This window comes from Syngnathus floridae, chromosome 3 (genome assembly GCF_059516105.1).
Source record: "Syngnathus floridae isolate MCC-2025c chromosome 3, RoL_Sflo_1.0, whole genome shotgun sequence".
Lineage (NCBI taxonomy): Eukaryota > Metazoa > Chordata > Actinopteri > Syngnathiformes > Syngnathidae > Syngnathus > Syngnathus floridae.
Genome location: NC_142415.1, coordinates 1,915,856 through 1,934,339, shown reverse-complemented (window position 1 = coordinate 1,934,339; position 18,484 = coordinate 1,915,856). Strand labels below are relative to the sequence as shown.

Sequence of the window (18,484 nt, the reverse complement as noted above, 5' to 3'; positions counted from 1 at the left end):
AGGTCATCAGTAAAGGAAGACCAACTCCGGAGTTAAAAGGTTTTATTCGGACAATGGGACTTCGGAACGGAGTGGTACGCATGAACAAAAACAAGTTTTTGATTTCATGTGCTTTATTGAGTGTTTCTATAATAATAATAATAATAATAATAATAATAATAATAATAATAATAATAGATTGGTTTCATATAGCACTTTTCTAAATACTCAAAGCCGCTTTACATAGAAAATTCACACACGCACACACACACACACACACGCACACACACACACACACACACACACACACACACACACACACACACACACACACAAAGAGTTAGGGGTTATATGCAGAGTTGAAGAGGTGGGTCTTGAGATGGTGTGTGAAGGAGTGCAGGGAGTCAGCATTAGACTTAGACTTAGATTTAGACTTAGACTCAACTTTATTAATCCCTTGGGATTACTCCTTCAGGGAAATTCTGTGTCCAGTAGCAGTAAAATACAAAATATACAAAAAAAATATAAGAGATAAAAATATACAGAAATATGCAGAAATATATACAGTGCAAAAATTAGCAAATGAAATGTAAAAAAGGCAAAAAGATAAATTAGGTAAGAAAATTGAGGGAGGTAAAAAACACTACACAGTAGTTGCCATGTATTATTGCCATGTATTATTATTGGACAGTGTGAAAAAAGTAATTGCACAAATGATGACAAATGTAGTAAATAGGATGGAATGGGAAATATTGCACATTGTATATTGATGTGAATGTGTACAGTTATTACAAGTATCTCCATGTCCCTGTTCATGTCCATGTAACCTCCTCCCCCCCAGTGAGGAGTTGAACAGCTTGATGGCTTGGGGGACAAAGGAGTTCTTCAGTCTGTTTGTCCTACATTTGGGGAGGAGCAGTCTCCCACTGATCCGGCTCCTCTGATTAGTGATGACAGTGTGCAGAGGGTGACTGACATTGTCTATAATGTCCAACAGTTTTTTCAGTGTCCTTGCCTCTGCCACTGTCTCCAGTGAGTCCAGCTTCTTGCCGATCACAGAGCCGGCTCGCCTGACCAGTTTGTCCAGTCTGGAGGTGTCCTTCTTGGATGTGCTGCTGCCCCAGCACACCACGGTGTAAAACAGGACACTGGCAACCACAGACTGGTAGAACATCTCCAAGAGTTTGTTGCAGATGTTAAAAGAACATAGTCTCCTCAGGAAGTACATCCTGCTCTGTGTCTTCCTGTGAAGGTGGTTGGTGTGAGTTGACCAGTCCAGTTTTTTATCCAGCCACACCCCAAGGTACTTGTAGGAGTCCACAGCCTCCACCTCAGCCCCCTCCAACAGTACGGGCCTAGGCTTGGGTCTGTTCCTCCCAAAGTCTATGACCAGCTCCTTGGTCTTGGAGATGTTGAGCTCCAGTTGGTTGGCACGGCACCAGGTGGCGAAATCCCCCACCAGGCTCCTATACTCCTCCTCTCTGTTGTCCCTGATACACCCGACAATGGCTGTGTCATCCGCGTACTTCTGTATGTGACACAGCTCAGAGTTGTAACAGAAGTCTGAGGTGTACAGGGTGAAGAGTACAGGGGCCAGCACTGTGCCCTGTGGGGCTCCAGTGCTGCTGACCACAGTGTCAGAGATGGTGTCTTTTAGTCTGACGTACTGTGGCCTGTCTGTGAGGTAGCTGGAGATCCAGGTCACCATGTATGGGTCCACTCCCATCCTGCCCAGTTTGTCTCTGAGCAGGGGGGGCTGGATGGTGTTGAACGCACTGGAGAAGTCTAGGAACAGAATCCTCGCTGTGGCGCTTCCCTTATCCAGGTGGGAGTGAACTCGGTGCAGTAGGTGGAGGATGGCGTCCTCCACTCCAACATCTGGCTGATATGCAGGCAGTCCTGAGCATGTCGCACTTGAGGTCTGAGGAGACTGAGGAAGAGCCGCTCCAATGTCTTCATCAGGTGTGAAGTGAGTGCCACCGGCCGAAAGTCATTCAGTTCACTGGGCCAGGTCTTTTTAGGAACCGGCGTGATGCAGGATGTCTTCCATAGTGTAGGCACTATCCCCAGCTGCAGGCTGAGTTTGAAGATCCGTTGAAGTGGTTCCCCCAGTTCAGCAGCGCAGGTTTTCAGTAGTCTGGGACACACCTTGTCCGGGCCTGGTGCTTTCCTGGGTCGAAGTTTCCTCAGCTGTCCTCTGACCTGGTCTGCTGTGATGTAAGGCAGAGCTTGTGTTGGCGTGGGGGGGCTGGAGGAGGAGAGTGGTGATGCTGTGGTATCTGGGGTGGGGGGGCAGGAGGAGGAGGGTGGGGGTGCTGTGGTGTTTCGGGGGTGGTGTGCTGTGGTATCTGGGGTGGGGGGGGCAGGAGGAGGAGGGTGGGGGTGCTGTGTTGTTTCGGGGGTGGTGTGTTGTGGAGGGAAGGAGAGATGGCTGCAGTAGAGGTGGGGGGGTCATGGGCCGATCAAACCTATTGAAGAAGTTGTTCAGCTCGTTCGCCCTCTCCATTGTCCCTTCAATGACCCTGGTCTTGGTGTTGTGGCCCGTGATAGTCCTCACACCTTCCCAGACGGCCCTCATGTTGTTTTCCTTCAGCTTATGCTCCACCTTTGTCCTGTAGGTGTCTTTGGCTTCCCTCACACAGTGTTTCACCTCCTGCTGTGCTGCCTTCATGGGCTCCCTGTCTCTGCTCCTGAAGGCGGCTTTCTTCCTGTTCAGGACGGCTTTGACCTCCCGTGTTACCCAAGGCTTGTTATTCGGGTAGTAGCGGACTGTCTTAACAGGAGAGACCACATCCATGCAGAAGTTCAGGTAGTCCGTCAGGCAGTGTGTCAACCCCTCTATGTCCTCACGGTGTGGATCGATCAGCACATCCCAGTCTGTGGTGTTAAAACAGTCTCTCAGGACACCATCTCCGGGGTCCACTTCCTGATGGTGCGGGTTGCAACGGGCTGTTTTTTGACCAGGGGGGTGTACTCTGGTTGTAGGTGGATCAGGTTGTGGTCTGACTTCCCCAGTGGGGGAAGCGGTGTGGCCTTGTACGGATCCCTCACATTGACATACATGATTGTCCTGTTGTTTCTTGTGGGGCAGTCAACAGCCTGATGGAAAACGGGCAGAGTAGAGTCCAAGGTTGCATGATTAAAGTCTCCAGAGATTATTACAAAAGCATTGGGGTGCTGAGTCGTTAGCCTGGCTGTGACAGTGTGTATAGTCTCACAGGCAGTGGCTGCGTCCGCGCTCGGAGGGATGTAAACACAGATGGTAATCACGTGACTGAACTCCCTCCAGGTAGTATGGCCGTAAGCTAACAGCTAGCAGCTCAAGGTCCCAGCAGCACAACACAGTCTTTACAGAAACATGTCCCGGGTTACACCAGCGATGGTTCACATACACGACCAGACCCCCACCTTTCCGTTTTCCACTAGCTTGGGCGTCTCTGTCGGCTCTCACCATAGTGAATCCCTGCAGGTCCACGTTAGCATCCGGTACGAGGTGGTTTAGCCATGTCTCCGTAAAGATGAGCAAGCTGCTTTCCCTGTAGGTCCGCTGGTTGTTCAGTGCCGTCAGCTCGTCGATCTTGTTGGACAGGGAGTTCACATTCCCCATGATTACGGAAGGAATCGATGGTTTATATCTCCTCCGGTTCTCCGATCGCCAAGCTTTCAGCTTAGCACCGGCTTTGCAGCCCCGGTACTTCCTCCTCAGCTCCACCGGGATGTCGTGTCGTAGTCCGGCTTGCCCCATTATTCTCAGCGACAACAGTTCCTCCTTCGAGTATGTGAGCAAACCGGCTCCGCGTTGCATGATGATGATAAAAAGAAGTGTCCACTAACTCCGAAAAGCAGTGAATAAATAAAGAAATGGATGGTCAGGGGGAGAGAGTTCCAGAGAGTGGGGGCAGCAATGACAAAGGCTCTGGTTTGGCAAAGGTTTGAGTTTTTGATTAAAAATGGCAGCGATGCCACCACCTCTGCCCTCAATGCGTGGGCTGTCCAAGTAAGAGTATCCTGAAGGGTTGGTTTGATTTAGTGAGAAATCATCCAGGGGCCGTTGGGGGGGTGATTGGGATTGTCAAGAGGTTGAAAAGGTTCACAGAGGACAAGTTCTGATGACATGGGTTGGTGTGATGACGTAAGAAGGAAGTGTGGAAGCCGTTGTGTGAGCTGCGGTCAGTCCAAATTGTTGGAATACAGTTTTCAGTATTTGAAGTGTAAATAAATTTTCGGCGAGATCCGCGGTGGATGTAGGTGGGTCGGCGTAGAAGGGCAAGGTCTCGGAGTGCGCTAACCAACTCCCCGGAAGGAGGAAGCACGGGAACGAGTCGGCGAAGCTCGGCGGGCGTGTAATGGAGTACCATGACGGACGTGGAGAAGTGGCGGATCCTGGAGATGAGTGGAGGCGTTAGCCGCAGCCGAAAGCCAGATGGTGAGAAGCGCGAGCGGCAACGACGTCGTTGTCCTCGACGGCGTCGTCCTCGACGGCGGCGCGCCGGGCAAAGCCCTCGGGGCAGGAAGCCGCGGCGGCGCCGGCTGGCGATGCAGGGCCGCCAAGGAGCCCACCACATCTAGGTCGCGTCGATGGCTCCCATGCCAAGCCTCACGGCACCAACAAGTCCAGCCAGCACACAGCAGACACAGATCACGCCGAGGTTTTTGAAACTGTAACCTCGGTATTTCAGCGGGTAATCCGGTTTGAGATCGAGGTAGAAATCTGACGAAGTCGGAGCAGCGAGAAGCGACAGCCAGGTGCGCACACGTCCTCACGCATACTTGATGAATGCATGCTCGATTATGTGTGAAGACTGCTGATATGAGATTTTAATTAAGATCGTTCAAATTAAATAATAAATAAGCCACTCTAGAGCAGCGTTCCCCAACCTTTTTTGAGACACGGTTAGGTGCCAGACAAATTTTACCGGTGGGGGTGACGCAGTCATGAACCTCACCGCACGCCACTGATATATATATATATAGTATATATACATATACTATATATATAGTATATATATATATATATATATTATATATATATATATATTATATATATATATATATATATATATATATATAATATATATATATATATATATATATATATTATATGTATATATATATATATTATATATATATATATATATATATATATATGTATATATATATATATATATAACGGCTGACTAGCTCAATCAGTAAGTGACATGACTTACAAACGGAAGACCCGGGTTCGATTCCCGGCAGGGGCACAATGTGAGCAATGAGCGATTACCTTACCAACAGTCAGTGTGGGTCCTTAGGCAAGACCCTTAACGATACCGCCTACCTCAGAGATAATGAGAGTACAAGAAACGAAAGACATGCCGGCTCAGACGTCGCCCGGACAAACAAGGTCTGCGTCAGGTGCTGGGGAACCAGAGCACCATGATGAAAAATGGGCTACTGGAACAAGACACAAATGGGCGAGATGCGAGAATAAGGATCTGTTGGAATGCTACTACTCCAGCAACCCGAGCGAGAGGGGTTACATGCGGAGAATGCGGGAACAATGGCAACTTCAATACCCACAGTCAACACTATCGCCCAAGCAACTAGTAGCTCAATGTTCCAATATCCATAAACGGCACCTGCTATCACACCTCGAGATTGATGAGATACAACACAAATGCCATAGCGAAGGCCAACCAGAGCACCAGGTCAGAGACGAGTTAAATCCATGTAAAAGTCCAGAGGTTGGGTACGAAACCCCAATAAGCACAATCAAGCTGAACGAGGCAGCAACTGACCTGAAGAACGAGATCACGGTGAGAATGAATGCTCGGGAACCTAGATACACACTGCAGAGGCTAAGTGAAGTACCCTCAGAAAGTCTCCTAGAAGATGTGAATGCAGCATTGACAACAATTCCTACGGCTACCATCACTGAAACCAATGAGCTGATATACACCTCAGCAGCAGTGATCCTAGAAATGCTTGGCTACAAGAAGAATGACCATATGCGACCACAACAGTGCCCACCATGGAAGAGAAGGCTGGAGGCCAAAATCAAGATAGCACGGAGAGAAGTGAGCCAAATGACAGAGGCCCAGAAAGGTGCAATGAAAAAGCAAGTTCCCAAGAAATACAGCCAGATGCCCATACCTGAAGCACTCGAAACTGCCAAACAAAGACTCCAAGCCTTGGCCAGCCGCCTAAAGAGGTACACAAGAGAGAATGAAGCCAGACGAATAAACAGGTTGTTCACAACACAACCAGCGAAAGTGTACGCTCAGTGGCAGGGGAATAATAGCAGAGCAGACCCACCAAGGCTGGAAACTGAACAGTACTGGAAGGATATATGGGAGCGGGAGGCATCACATAAGAAGGATGCACAGTGGCTGGTGGCTCTGAGAAAGGACCACAGCAAGCTCCCTGAACAGAACCCAGTAACCATCACAGTGGCAGACATCCAGAGAAGAGTCTCAGGAATGAAAAACTGGACAGCACCAGGCCCTGACATGATCCACAGCTACTGGCTCAAGAAACTTACAACTCTCCATGAGCGCCTGGCAGCACAAATGAACCAGCTGCTAAGGGATGGGACTCACCCTGAATGGCTAACCCAAGGGCGTACGATCCTGATCCAGAAGGATCCATCAAAGGGTACAGTCCCATCCAACTACCGGCCAATCACCTGCCTCTCCACAACATGGAAGCTGATGTCGGGCATAATATCAGATAAGATCAGCGGGCACATGGATCAATACATGAGCACTGCTCAGAAAGGGATTGGTAAAAATACCAGAGGAGCAAAACATCAACTCCTGGTGGATAGAACAGTCACCCAAGACTGCAGAACTAGACGTACCAACCTGAGCACTGCCTGGATTGATTACAAGAAAGCATATGACTCAATGCCACATACTTGGATCACTGAATGCTTGAGGCTGTACAACATCAATGGGACTCTGAGAACCTTCATCGCCAACTCGATGAAACAGTGGAAAACCACACTTGAAGCCAATAGCAAGCCACTTGCACACGTGACCATCAAATGTGGTATATACCAAGGAGACGCTCTGTCCCCAATGCTGTTCTGTATAGGACTGAACCCCCTCAGCCAAATAATCAACAAGACGGGCTATGGATACCAACTCAGGAATGGGGCCACCATCAGCCACCTCCTCTACATGGATGACATAAAGCTGTACGCTAAGAACGAGCGGCACATTGACTCCCTGATCCACACTACCAGGATCTACAGCTCTGACATCGGAATGTCATTCGGACTTGAGAAATGTGGCCGCATGGTGACTAAAAGAGGAAAGGTAATCCACACAGAGGGGGTCTCACTCCCAGAAGGAACAATAGCAGACATTGAGGACAGCTACAAATACCTTGGAATTCCACAGGCAAATGGCAACCTTGACGAGGAAACAAGGAAAGCAGCCACAGCCAAATACCTCCATCGAGTAAGGCAAGTCCTAAGAAGTCAGCTCAATGGCAAGAACAAGTCCCTAGCCATTAACAGCTATGCCCTACCAGTAATCAGATACCCTGCAGGAATCATACGGTGGCCAAAGGAAGATATACAGACCACAGATATCAAGACACGGAAGCTCCTAACCATGCATGGAGGGTTCCATCCCAAGTCCAGCACCCTGAGACTGTACACTAGCCGTAAAGAAGGAGGCCGAGGACTAGCGAGCGTGAGAGCAACTATCCAAGATGAAACATCCAAGATCCATAAGTACATCAGGGATAAGGCCTCAACGGATCACGTGCTCAGTGAATGTCTCAGACAATGGGCATCAAAGGAAGATGAGGTGCTGGAGGGACCATCATGGGAGGACAAGCCCCTACATGGGATGTACCACCGAAACATAGCTGAAGTAGCTGATATCCAGAAATCCTACCAATGGCTAGAAAGAGCTGGTCTGAAGGACAGCACAGAGGCACTGATCCTGGCTGCACAAGAACAGGCCTTGAGCACCAGAGCAATAGAGGCCCAAATCTACCACACCAGACAAGACCCCAGGTGTAGATTGTGCAAAGAAGGTCCTGAGACAATCCAGCACATAACTGCAGGGTGTAAGATGCTGGCAGGTAAAGCATACATGGAGCGCCATAACCAAGTAGCTGGAATCGTGTACAGGAACATCTGTGCAGAGTATGGACTGGAAGTCCCAAGATCCAAGTGGGAAACACCTCCAAAGGTGGTAGAGAATGACCAAGCCAAGATCCTCTGGGACTTCCAGATCCAGACAGACAGAATGGTAATGGCGAACCAACCGGACATTGTGGTGGTGGACAAAGAGCAGAGGAAAGCCGTTGTGGTTGACATAGCCATCCCAAATGATGGTAACATTAGGAAAAAGGAACATGAGAAACTTGAGAAATATCAAGGGCTCAGAGAAGAGCTGGAGAAGACCTGGAGAGTTAAGACTTCAGTGGTACCTGTGGTCATTGGAGCACTAGGGGCAGTAACCCCCAAACTGGAGGAGTGGCTGAAACAGATCCCAGGAAAAACATCTGACATCTCAGTCCAGAAAAGTGCAGTACTAGGAACAGCAAAGATACTGCGTAGAACCCTCAAGCTCCCAGGCCTCTGGTAGAGGACCCGAGCTTGAAGGGAAAAAGAGACCACCCACGGGGGGTGAGGAAAAGTTTTTTTTTTTTTTTTTTTATGTATATATATATATTATATATTATATTATATATATATATTATATATTATATTATATATATATATTATAGTCACATTTTTGTGACATATATGTCACAATAATGCGACTATAATTTATATAATATATATATATACACACACCTAGGCCTTAAGTAGGAATATAACAACATTTTACTCACCAAAAATCCTGATTATTTGTACACAATATCTATCCTCCTTTCTTTCCTCAAGAAGATTTTAATTACTCTGTTGTGCAGATTATTAGTGCGTTTCAGTTCCATCAACAAGTCATTTTTCTATTGTCATCGAAGCTAATGCTGAAAGTTGAGCCTGCCCTGTCATATTTCTGGCATAAGTTTTAATTTGCTGTAGGGCTGAGAATGTCCGTTCAACAGAAGCAGTGGATATGGGGACAGTCACAACCAAATCAATTTCTTCTCCTCCTTCAGCCATTGTGGGTTGACAAAACAGCTATTAAATCAACACAACAATTTCTTTGCTTGTGCAGCCCACTACAGATGCAGTTTGCTAGCTCTGGCTAGTACACTCTCTGACTATCCAATCAAAGCGTGTGAATCCGCTGACGTTTCCGCACGCCTACAAGAGGGCCTTGGTGTCACCAACTCAAAATCTGATTGGTTGAAGCAACAGTTTGATCAACATTTATTTGATGCCACAGGGCCCGCAGAACTGATTGTGAAGGCCTCCAGGCAGATCTCTTTGACCCTGGTAACAAATAGTGGCTGAAATGTGATTGGTTAAATGCTTAAATATGAAAATACACGTCTGGAAGCAGCACAACCAGTGGGCTACCAATGAAAGGTAGCAGACAGAGCATTTCGAATGATTTAATACGTATTCATGGACAAAATATAGTTAACATCAGTCTGTGAGTCAGATAATTTTAGGCCAGCAGAGAAGGCTTTGCAGGCTCTGATGGCATATATATACGTATATATATATATATATATATATATATATATATATATACACTACCGTTCAAAAGTTTGGGGTCACCCAAACAATTTTGTGTTTTCCATGAAAAGTCACACTTATTCACCACCAAACGTTGTGAAATGAATAGAAAATAGAGTCAAGACATTGACAAGGTTAGAAATAATGATTTGTATTTGAAATAAGATTTTTTTTACATCAAACTTTGCTTTCGTCAAAGAATCCTCCATTTGCAGCAATTACGGCATTGCAGACCTTTGGCATTCTAGCTGTTAATTTGTTGAGGTAATCTGGAGAAATTGCACCCCACGCTTCCAGAAGCTGCTCCCACAAGTTGGATTGGTTGGATGGGCACTTCTTGCGTACCATACGGTCAAGCTGCTCCCACAACAGCTCAATTGGGTTCAGATCTGGTGACTGCGCTGGCCACTCCATTACTAATAGAATACCAGCTGCCTGCTTCTGCTCTAAATAGTTCTCGCACAATTTGGAGGTGTGTTTGGGCTCATTGTCCTGTTGTAGGATGAAATTGGCTCCAATAAAGAGCTGTCCACTGGGTATGGCATGGCGTTGCAAAATGGAGTGATAGCCAGAATCCCTTTTACCCTGTACAAATCTCCCACCTTACCAGCACCAAAGCAACCCCAGACCATCACATTACCTCCTCCATGCTTAACAGATGGCGTCAGGCATTCTTCCAGCATCTTTTCATTTGTTCTGCGTCTCACAAACGTTCTTCTTTGTGATCCAAACACCTCAAACTTGGATTCATCCGTCCACAACACTTTTTTCCAGTCTTCCTCTGTCCAATGTCTGTGTTCTTTTGCCCATCTTAATCTTTTTCTTTTGTTGGCCAGTCTCAGATATGGCTTTTTCTTTGCCACTCTGCCCTGAAGCCCAGAATCCCACAGCCGCTTTTTCCCTGTAGATGTTGACACTGGTGTTTTGCGGGTACTATTTAATGAAGATGCCAGTTGGGGACCTGTGAGGCGTCTGTTTCTCAAACTAGAGACTCTAATGTACTTATCTTCTTGCTCAGTTGTGCAGCGCGGCCTCCCACTTCTTTTTCGACTCTGGTTAGAGCCTGTTTGTGCTGTCCTCTGAAGGGAGTAGTACACACCGTTGTAGGAAATCTTCAATTTCTTAGCAAATAGCCTTCATTTCTAAGAACAAGAATAGACTGTCGAGTTTTAGATGAAAGTTCTCTTTTTCTGGCCATTTTGAGCGTTTAATTGACCCCACAAATGTGATGCATCAGAAACTCAATCTGCTCACAAAAAGGTCAGTTTTGTAGCTTCTGTACCGAGCTAAACTGTTTTCAGATGTGTGAACATGATTGCACAAGGGTTTTCTAATCATCAATTAGCTTTCTGAGCCATTGAGCAAACATATTGTACCATTAGAACACTGGAGCGATAGTTGCTGGAAATGGGCCTCTATACACCTATGTAGATATTGCACCAAAAACCAGACATTTGCAGCTAGAATAGTCATTTACCACATTAGCAATGTATAGAGTGTATTTCTTTAAAGTTAAGACTAGTTTAAAATTATCTTCATTGAAAAGTACAGTGCTTTTCCTTCAAAAATAAGGAAATTTCAATGTGACCCCAAACTTTTGAACGGTAGTGTATATATATATATATATATATATATATATATATATATATATATATATATATATATATATATATATATATATTACCGTATTTGCCGGTGTACAGGTCGACTCGGTGTATAAGTCGACCCCCTAAAATTCGACGGAAATTTACGATTTTATGATATATCCTTTGTATAAGTCGAGCTCAATTGTTGCATTATATTAAACTTCAAAATTCAATATGCGAAATTTATTGACGAAATGTGTTCAAATTCCGGGAGGCCGTGCGCATGCGGCTGTTTATAAGCACCGCGGAGGAGATCGCGGCCGGCGAGCTCGCGCACGCCACCCGGCACCAACGGGAGGCCGGAAATAGCTCCAAGCCGAGCGGATCGGCACTTTATAAGCACCGCGGAGGAGATCGCGGCGCCTCATTGGACTTCCAGCGGCCGGCGAGCTCGCGCACCCGCCCGGCACATCCGGGAGGCCGTGCGCACGAGCCAAGTGGCCGAAAATAGCCCCCGCCGAGCGGATCGGCTGTTTATAAGCACCGCGGAGGTGGTCGCGGCGTCTCATTCGACTTCCAGCGGCCGGCGAGCTCGCGCACCCGCCCGGCACATCCGGGAGGCCGTGCGCACGAGCCAAGTGGCCGAAAATAGCCCCCGCCGAGCGGATCGGCTGTTTATAAGCACCGCGGAGGTGGTGGCGGCGCCTCATTCGACTTCCAGCGGCCGGCGAGCTCGCGCACCCGCCCGGCACATCCGGGAGGCCGTGCGCACGAGCCAAGTGGCCAAAAATAGCCCCCGCCGAGCGGATCGGCTGTTTATAAGCACCGCGGAGGTGGTGGCGGCGCCTCATTCGACTTCCAGCGGCCGGCGAGCTCGCGCACCCGCCCGGCACATCCGGGAGGCCGTGCGCACGAGCCAAGTGGCCGAAAATAGCCCCCGCCGAGCGGATCGGCTGTTTATAAGCACCGCGGAGGTGGTCGCGGCGTCTCATTCGACTTCCAGCGGCCGGCGAGCTCGCGCACCCGCCCGGCACATCCGGGAGGCCGTGCGCACGAGCCAAGTGGCCGAAAATAGCCCCCGCCGAGCGGATCGGCTGTTTATAAGCACCGCGGAGGTGGTGGCGGCGCCTCATTCGACTTCCAGCGGGCCGCGCACTCGCGCACGCCGCCCGGTTCAAATTTTCTAAGTGCAACGCACAATGAGATGCATGAGAAACGGCCTTGGTTACCATCACATTTGAAGCGATGAATACGAAGTTAAATTTTATGACTCGGTGTATAAGTCGAGGTCGATTTTTTTCGGTCGATTTTGGATCGAAAAAGGTCGACCAATACACCGGCAAATACGGTACTTTAAATGTGTGTGTGTGTACGCGTGTGTGTGTGCGTGTGTGTATGTATGTATATACGTATGTACAGTATAGCCTCGGTTTTCGACCACAATGCGTTCCAGAAGGCTGTTCGAGAAGTGAATTGTTCGAATTCCAAATCATGTTTTCCCATTATAAATAATTGAGAAAAATGTAATCCATTCCAAGCAAAAAAAACGCCTTTTTTAAGCATTTTTTCGTTTGCGCATTTTTGTCTGATCGCGCAACTGCAGCGGACTGCCGAACGCGCACCCGTAGATAGATAGATAGATAGATAGATAGATAGATAGATAGATAGATAGATAGATAGATAGATAGAGATTGAGACAGAGAGAGAGAAATAGAGAGAAAGAGAAAAAGAGAGAAAGAGAGAGAGAGAGAGAGAGAGAGACAGAGAGAGAGAGAGAGATACATACATACATACATACATACATACATACTGCAAAGGTAAAGGTGCAAAGCCCAAAACAATTACTAAAACAACAACAACAAAAACAATCTCATGAGTAATTTGTTGTTCAACGCCATTGAGAGCACTACAACTTTTAAAATTTCTGAATGTGCTCATAGTATGATACCTTATTAGTGCCGTTTGAAAAGAAAGGGCGAGTGGATCTGCTCGTCGCGTGACTGAGTTTACATCAACTGACGTCGCATTGTGCTTGCTTCACTCCTCTCAGCACACAGCACATTTTGATTACGCACGTGCCGTGTGACTGATTGTGGCCGGGATTCCAAATTGTCTTTCCCCGCATAAGCCTTGTTTAAAGTGTGTTTAGCTAGGTTTTATTTTGAAGTCTAAGAGAGACTACCTGGCATCCTTGAAAAAACATACTTGAATCTGGCATCTTTCAAAATCGCTCATTGGCCCCAGAATGAGCGCCTTCACAAAAAATGTTCACAAAGCATAAATGCGCTACCTTCAGTTCACATTCGTCCAAAATATGATCAGGTTCATGAACTTTCATTCATTGAAGGCACTGGTCACGTTAAATGAAATATAAATAATTTAAACACAACCAATTTTCAGTTCGAATTAACACTATTTCACTCCTCTTGTGCCCCTTTTAGGTTTTTGAAGTTAAACAAGGAAGTAATATTGTGGAAAAGATCCGACTGTTCATTCACAAAGTCACATCTCCATTGCACCCAAAAGTGGACACCAACAAGCCTAAAAGTGTGAAATCACTGTTACACCCTTTTTCCAGAGAGAAGGCACACCTGTGAGTAAAATCTTAACCTGACTTAAAACACTGGTTGTTTCCATAATAACTTTGTGTCAAATATCTCTCATACAGCCAACAAAACAACGTTTGCACATATATATATATATATATATATGTATATATATAACAATTTCAATGTTTTCAAAAAAAACAAAAAACAAAAAAATATATTTTTTAAAATATATAAAAAAATATATATATATATATATTATATATATATATATATATATACAATTTCAATGTTTTCACAAAAAACAACAAAAAAAAAAAATATATATATATATATATATATATATATATAGTATATATATATATTTTTTTTGGGATGATTTGCGTTGAAAACATTGAAATTGTTGTTGTTGCCAAGAGTATAAAGTGTCTAACAGATTTGTTATGGGGTTTCGTCTCTAGATTCGATCTGTCTGACAGAGATAATTTCTTTGACAGCAAGACAAGGAGTTCAATTGTAAGTATGATTATGATTAACTTCAAGGAGTGCAATATGAAGAAATGTATAATGTGTAATGTGTGTATTTCCTGTTTTGCCAGGTGTATGAATTGCTGAAAAGGACAAGATGTACCAGGGCCTTGTACTCGTTGGGTAATACTTTTTCACATTACCCTAATTCTAAGGGATATTTTTTCACGTTATTGTGTCATTTTGTATTATTCATGCAATGTAAATATCTGCTGCTCACCTGACAAACCCTCCAAAAGTATTACTGATAAGGTGGTGTGTTGACCAATTATAAAATATAACACAAGAAGAGCATGCGGTCAGTGAAAACAGAAGGGTATTCCAGCTATGAGGTTGCCTTAAAACATTCAACACATTTTAAATTGAGGAATTATGGCACGAAAGTTGCCCGCAAGCTAGCAGAAGGCAGGGAGCCTATAATTACAATACGTACACGTGTACCTTGTTATAAAAAAAATTGTATAATAGTAAGAGTTTTAAAAACATATTTACAGTATTGTACCTTGTTATCAAAAGGTGTTATAATAATAAGAGTTCTAAAAACATATTTACAGTATTGTACCGTGTTATAATTTTTTTTATAATAATAAGAGCTCTAAAAACACATTTACAGTATGTACACTTGTACCTTGTTATACAAAAGATGTTATCATAATAAAAGAGTTTTTATTTACAGTATGTATACTTTAGCTACATCTACACATTTGTAGATGTGCGTGTGTGTGTGTGTGCGCGCGCGTGCGTGCGTGTGTGTATGACACGTATCATATTTATATTTTTATTATTTATACATTATGTTCTGTATGTCATTCATACTATTCATATTACATCGTATTACATGTTGAAACTATTCTTTAATGTTCTAATGATAACTTATGCACTTATATGGTTTAATATACATTTATTGATACACAAAAAATGTACGTATGTTAAAAATGAGAGGGTGATACTACTTCGCGGATTTTCACCTATCGTGGGTGGTCTTGGAACCAATTATCCAAGATAAATGAGGGATTACTGTACTATTGCTTATGCAAAGAAAACAGCATTAGGACCCTCTAAAATGGCATAGACAAAGCCAAAGTTGTTTTGTGTGGCTTCCGCCACACAGAGATGTAATATACAGGCGTAATCTGTAGACCCGATAAACCAATCAGAGAATATTATGTTTTACATAGATCGGGGCGATAAACCAATCAGAGGACTGTACACAACACATATCTCCGGTGCCATTGATAAATAAATACTATCGTTTGTGCAAAGAAAACAGCATTAGAACCCTCTAAAATGGCATAGAGAACGAGACATGCTTACGAGGCGCAATTAGAGCTGTCTGGAAAGCCAGGATCATTGCAGAAGAGCAACGTGGCAACGACGAGAAGGAACTTGGCATGTTTAATGGTGAACTTGCCCAACTGTTTAATTTGGATACAGAAGATGAGGATTTGTGTATAAATATCGATTAACAACTAGCAAATGCAATTTCTGGAGAAATTGCGTGTGAAGGCATGAAACTGAATAACTTCTGGGGGAACGCTGCAGAGTGATGTTGGAATGAGTTGAACTACTTGAGAAATGTAGAAATGAGAAGTGTAAAATGATATTTTGGAGAACTTGGGGTGAATTTCAAAATTGTAAATGTAGAATTGTTGGTAAGTGGGAAGTTGTGAAATAGGTAGGCAAAAGATGAACAGTTGAAAGTTGGAACGGGTTGAATCGGTTGAAAAATGTAGAAATTAGAGCAATTGTTCAATCCCCATAGAGAATGAATGGGACTTTAAAAAATAATTGCGCCAACATTTTTTTTATATTTGGAACAAAACGAAAACTACGGGTTTAAGAGGTTCACTTTCGAGTTCAAAAGTTGAAACAAGTTAAATGGGACAAACATTGTAGAAGTTAGAGCAAATGTTACAGAATGAATGGGAATTTAAAAAAAAAATAATGCCCAAAATTTTAGAAATTTGGAATGAAATGAAATATACGGGTTCAGACGGAATATACGGCTTCAGGAGGTTCACTTTTGGGGTTAAAATGTTGAAACGGGTTGAATCGGACAAAAATTGTAGAAGTTAGAGCAAATGTTGAATCCCCATTGAGAATGAATGGGGATTTTAAAAAAATAATTGCGGAAAATTAATTTGGAAAATGAAATTTGGAACGAAATGAAATGTATGGGTCCAGGAGGTTCACTTTTGGGGTTCAAATGTTGAAATGGGTTGAATTGGACAAGTTAGAGCAAATTTAGCTATTCAGGGCACTTCTTGTTGAAATAAGGTCACTTTCAGTTTATTTGGGGCACTTCCGCTTTAATTTAGAGCACTTCCGGTTTATTTGGGGTCACTTCCAGTTTAAAAAGGTTACTTCCGGTTTATTTGGGTAACTTCCGGTTTGATTTAGGTCACATTTCGGTTTGATTTGGGGCACTTCCGGTTTAATTTGGGTCACTTCCGGTTTGATTTGGGTCACTTCCGGTTCACTTCCTGTTAACATTGGGGCACTTCCGGTTCACTTCCTGGTCATATTGGGTCACTTCCTGTTCATTTTGGGCCCTTCCTGTTTGTTTTGGGGCACTTCCGGTTCACTTTGTGTTGATTTTGGGGCACTTCTGGGTCAATCCAAAATGGCCGCCACACTGTTGAAGTGGGGGTGAAGGGGTGAATTTGGTAGTAATGGATCCATGAGGCATCGTGTGTCGTCCATACACATTGGCAAACTGTATTGACACTGTGTCGATACTGTGTTGCTGACTGCTGACACTCCCGACAACCGCTGGACCTTAAGAATACTACAGGCATCAAAGTTGACAGACTCAACTGACACTGATTTGATGACATAGTATACACGTTAGTTCCTTTAAGTAATTATAAAGTTAAAGTTAAAAGTTAAAATTATATATTATATTGTAAAATAATATATATAGTATATATTTAAATTTAAAATATATTTTATTTATTTGTTACAGTCAATTAATAATGCGAACATGTAAGAGGATGCTTGTGCACTGGGATTTACAAATTTTATAAAAAAGTTTTTCCAATGTCAAGTAAGCCTGTTGCATTTTTTTTGGACACAATTTCTCCCGCCGTTGAAAACAGCCACTCACGCAGCACAGATGAGGCTGGAGTGCAGTGTAGTGGGTCTTTGATTGTTCCAGTCTCTGACTTGGGGACTGCAAAACATCAGATATTGTTTTAGCAGATGCGCTTCCTTTAACAGAGCTTTGGCGCGCTTACTTGATAGACTATACTGCTGCTCGTTCGGTCACGTGACTTTTTTAAAGCGATACGCGCACCCACTTAGGGCTTCGCTCTATGAGCTCAACACATGCGCCGACGCATCGGTGTCGCCTGACCCATCACTAGAATTTGGTAAGCATAATGGAAGTTGGGGTGAAGGGGGTGAATATGGTAAGCATAAGGTGAACAAAGTGAATAAAGTTGGAATGGGTTGAATCAGTTGAAAAATGTAGAAATTAGAAAGGAAAAACCAAATTTTGGAGAATTTGCCTGAATTTTAAAATTGAAATTTTGGAATTTTTGGTTAATGGGAAGTTGTGGAATAGGTTGGCAAAAGATGAAAAGTTGAAAATTGGAATGGGTTGAATCTGTGGAAAAATGTAGAAATTAGATGGGAAAAACAAAATTTTGAAGAATTTGACGTGAATTTCAAATTTGAAAATTTGGAATTTTTGGTAAGTGAGAAGTCGTGAAATAGGTAGGCAAAAGATGAACAGTTGAACGTTGGAATGGGTTGAAAAATGTAGAAATTAGAGGAGAAAAAATGAAATTTTGTGAAATTTTGGGGAAATTTCAAAATTGAACATTTCGGGTAAGTGGGAAGTTGTGGAATAGGTAGGCAAAAGATGAACTGTTGAAAGTTGGAACGGGTTGAATCGGTGGAAAAATGCAGAAAGTAGAAGGGAAAAATGAAATTTGGGAGAATTTGGCGTGAATTTCAAATTTAAAAATTTGGAATTTTTGGTAAGTGTATAATTGTGGAAAAGGTAGGCAAACGATGACCAGTTGAAAGTTGGAATGGGTTGAATCGGTTGAAAAATGTAGAAATTAGAGGTGAAAAACGAAATTTTGTGAAATTTTGCGGAAATTTTAAACGTGAAAACATGAAATTTGTGAATTTGACAGTTCTGGGAATGTCGAGAATCTTCCCGAATGTGATTCGAATGTGCTGAATGATGTGAATTTTAAACT

General features: G+C 43.9%; 1 protein-coding gene across 12 annotated transcripts in view; it reads left to right on the top strand.

The window, feature by feature from the left end:
* Positions 1-18,484, top strand: part of ano1a (anoctamin 1, calcium activated chloride channel a) — a 195,724-nt gene that overhangs the window by 45,080 nt on the left and 132,160 nt on the right. For 11 of the 12 annotated variants that reach the window (XM_088370469.1, XM_088370471.1, XM_088370474.1 and 8 more), the window contains 3 exons: positions 13,641-13,792; positions 14,207-14,261; positions 14,345-14,396. In XM_088370469.1, coding sequence (XP_088226595.1) covers positions 13,641-13,792; positions 14,207-14,261; positions 14,345-14,396 — 259 coding nt within the window. Of the gene's footprint in view, positions 1-4,147; positions 4,406-13,640; positions 13,793-14,206; positions 14,262-14,344; positions 14,397-18,484 lie in introns of those variants that run through there. The other variant, XM_088370475.1, reaches the window with a different exon arrangement.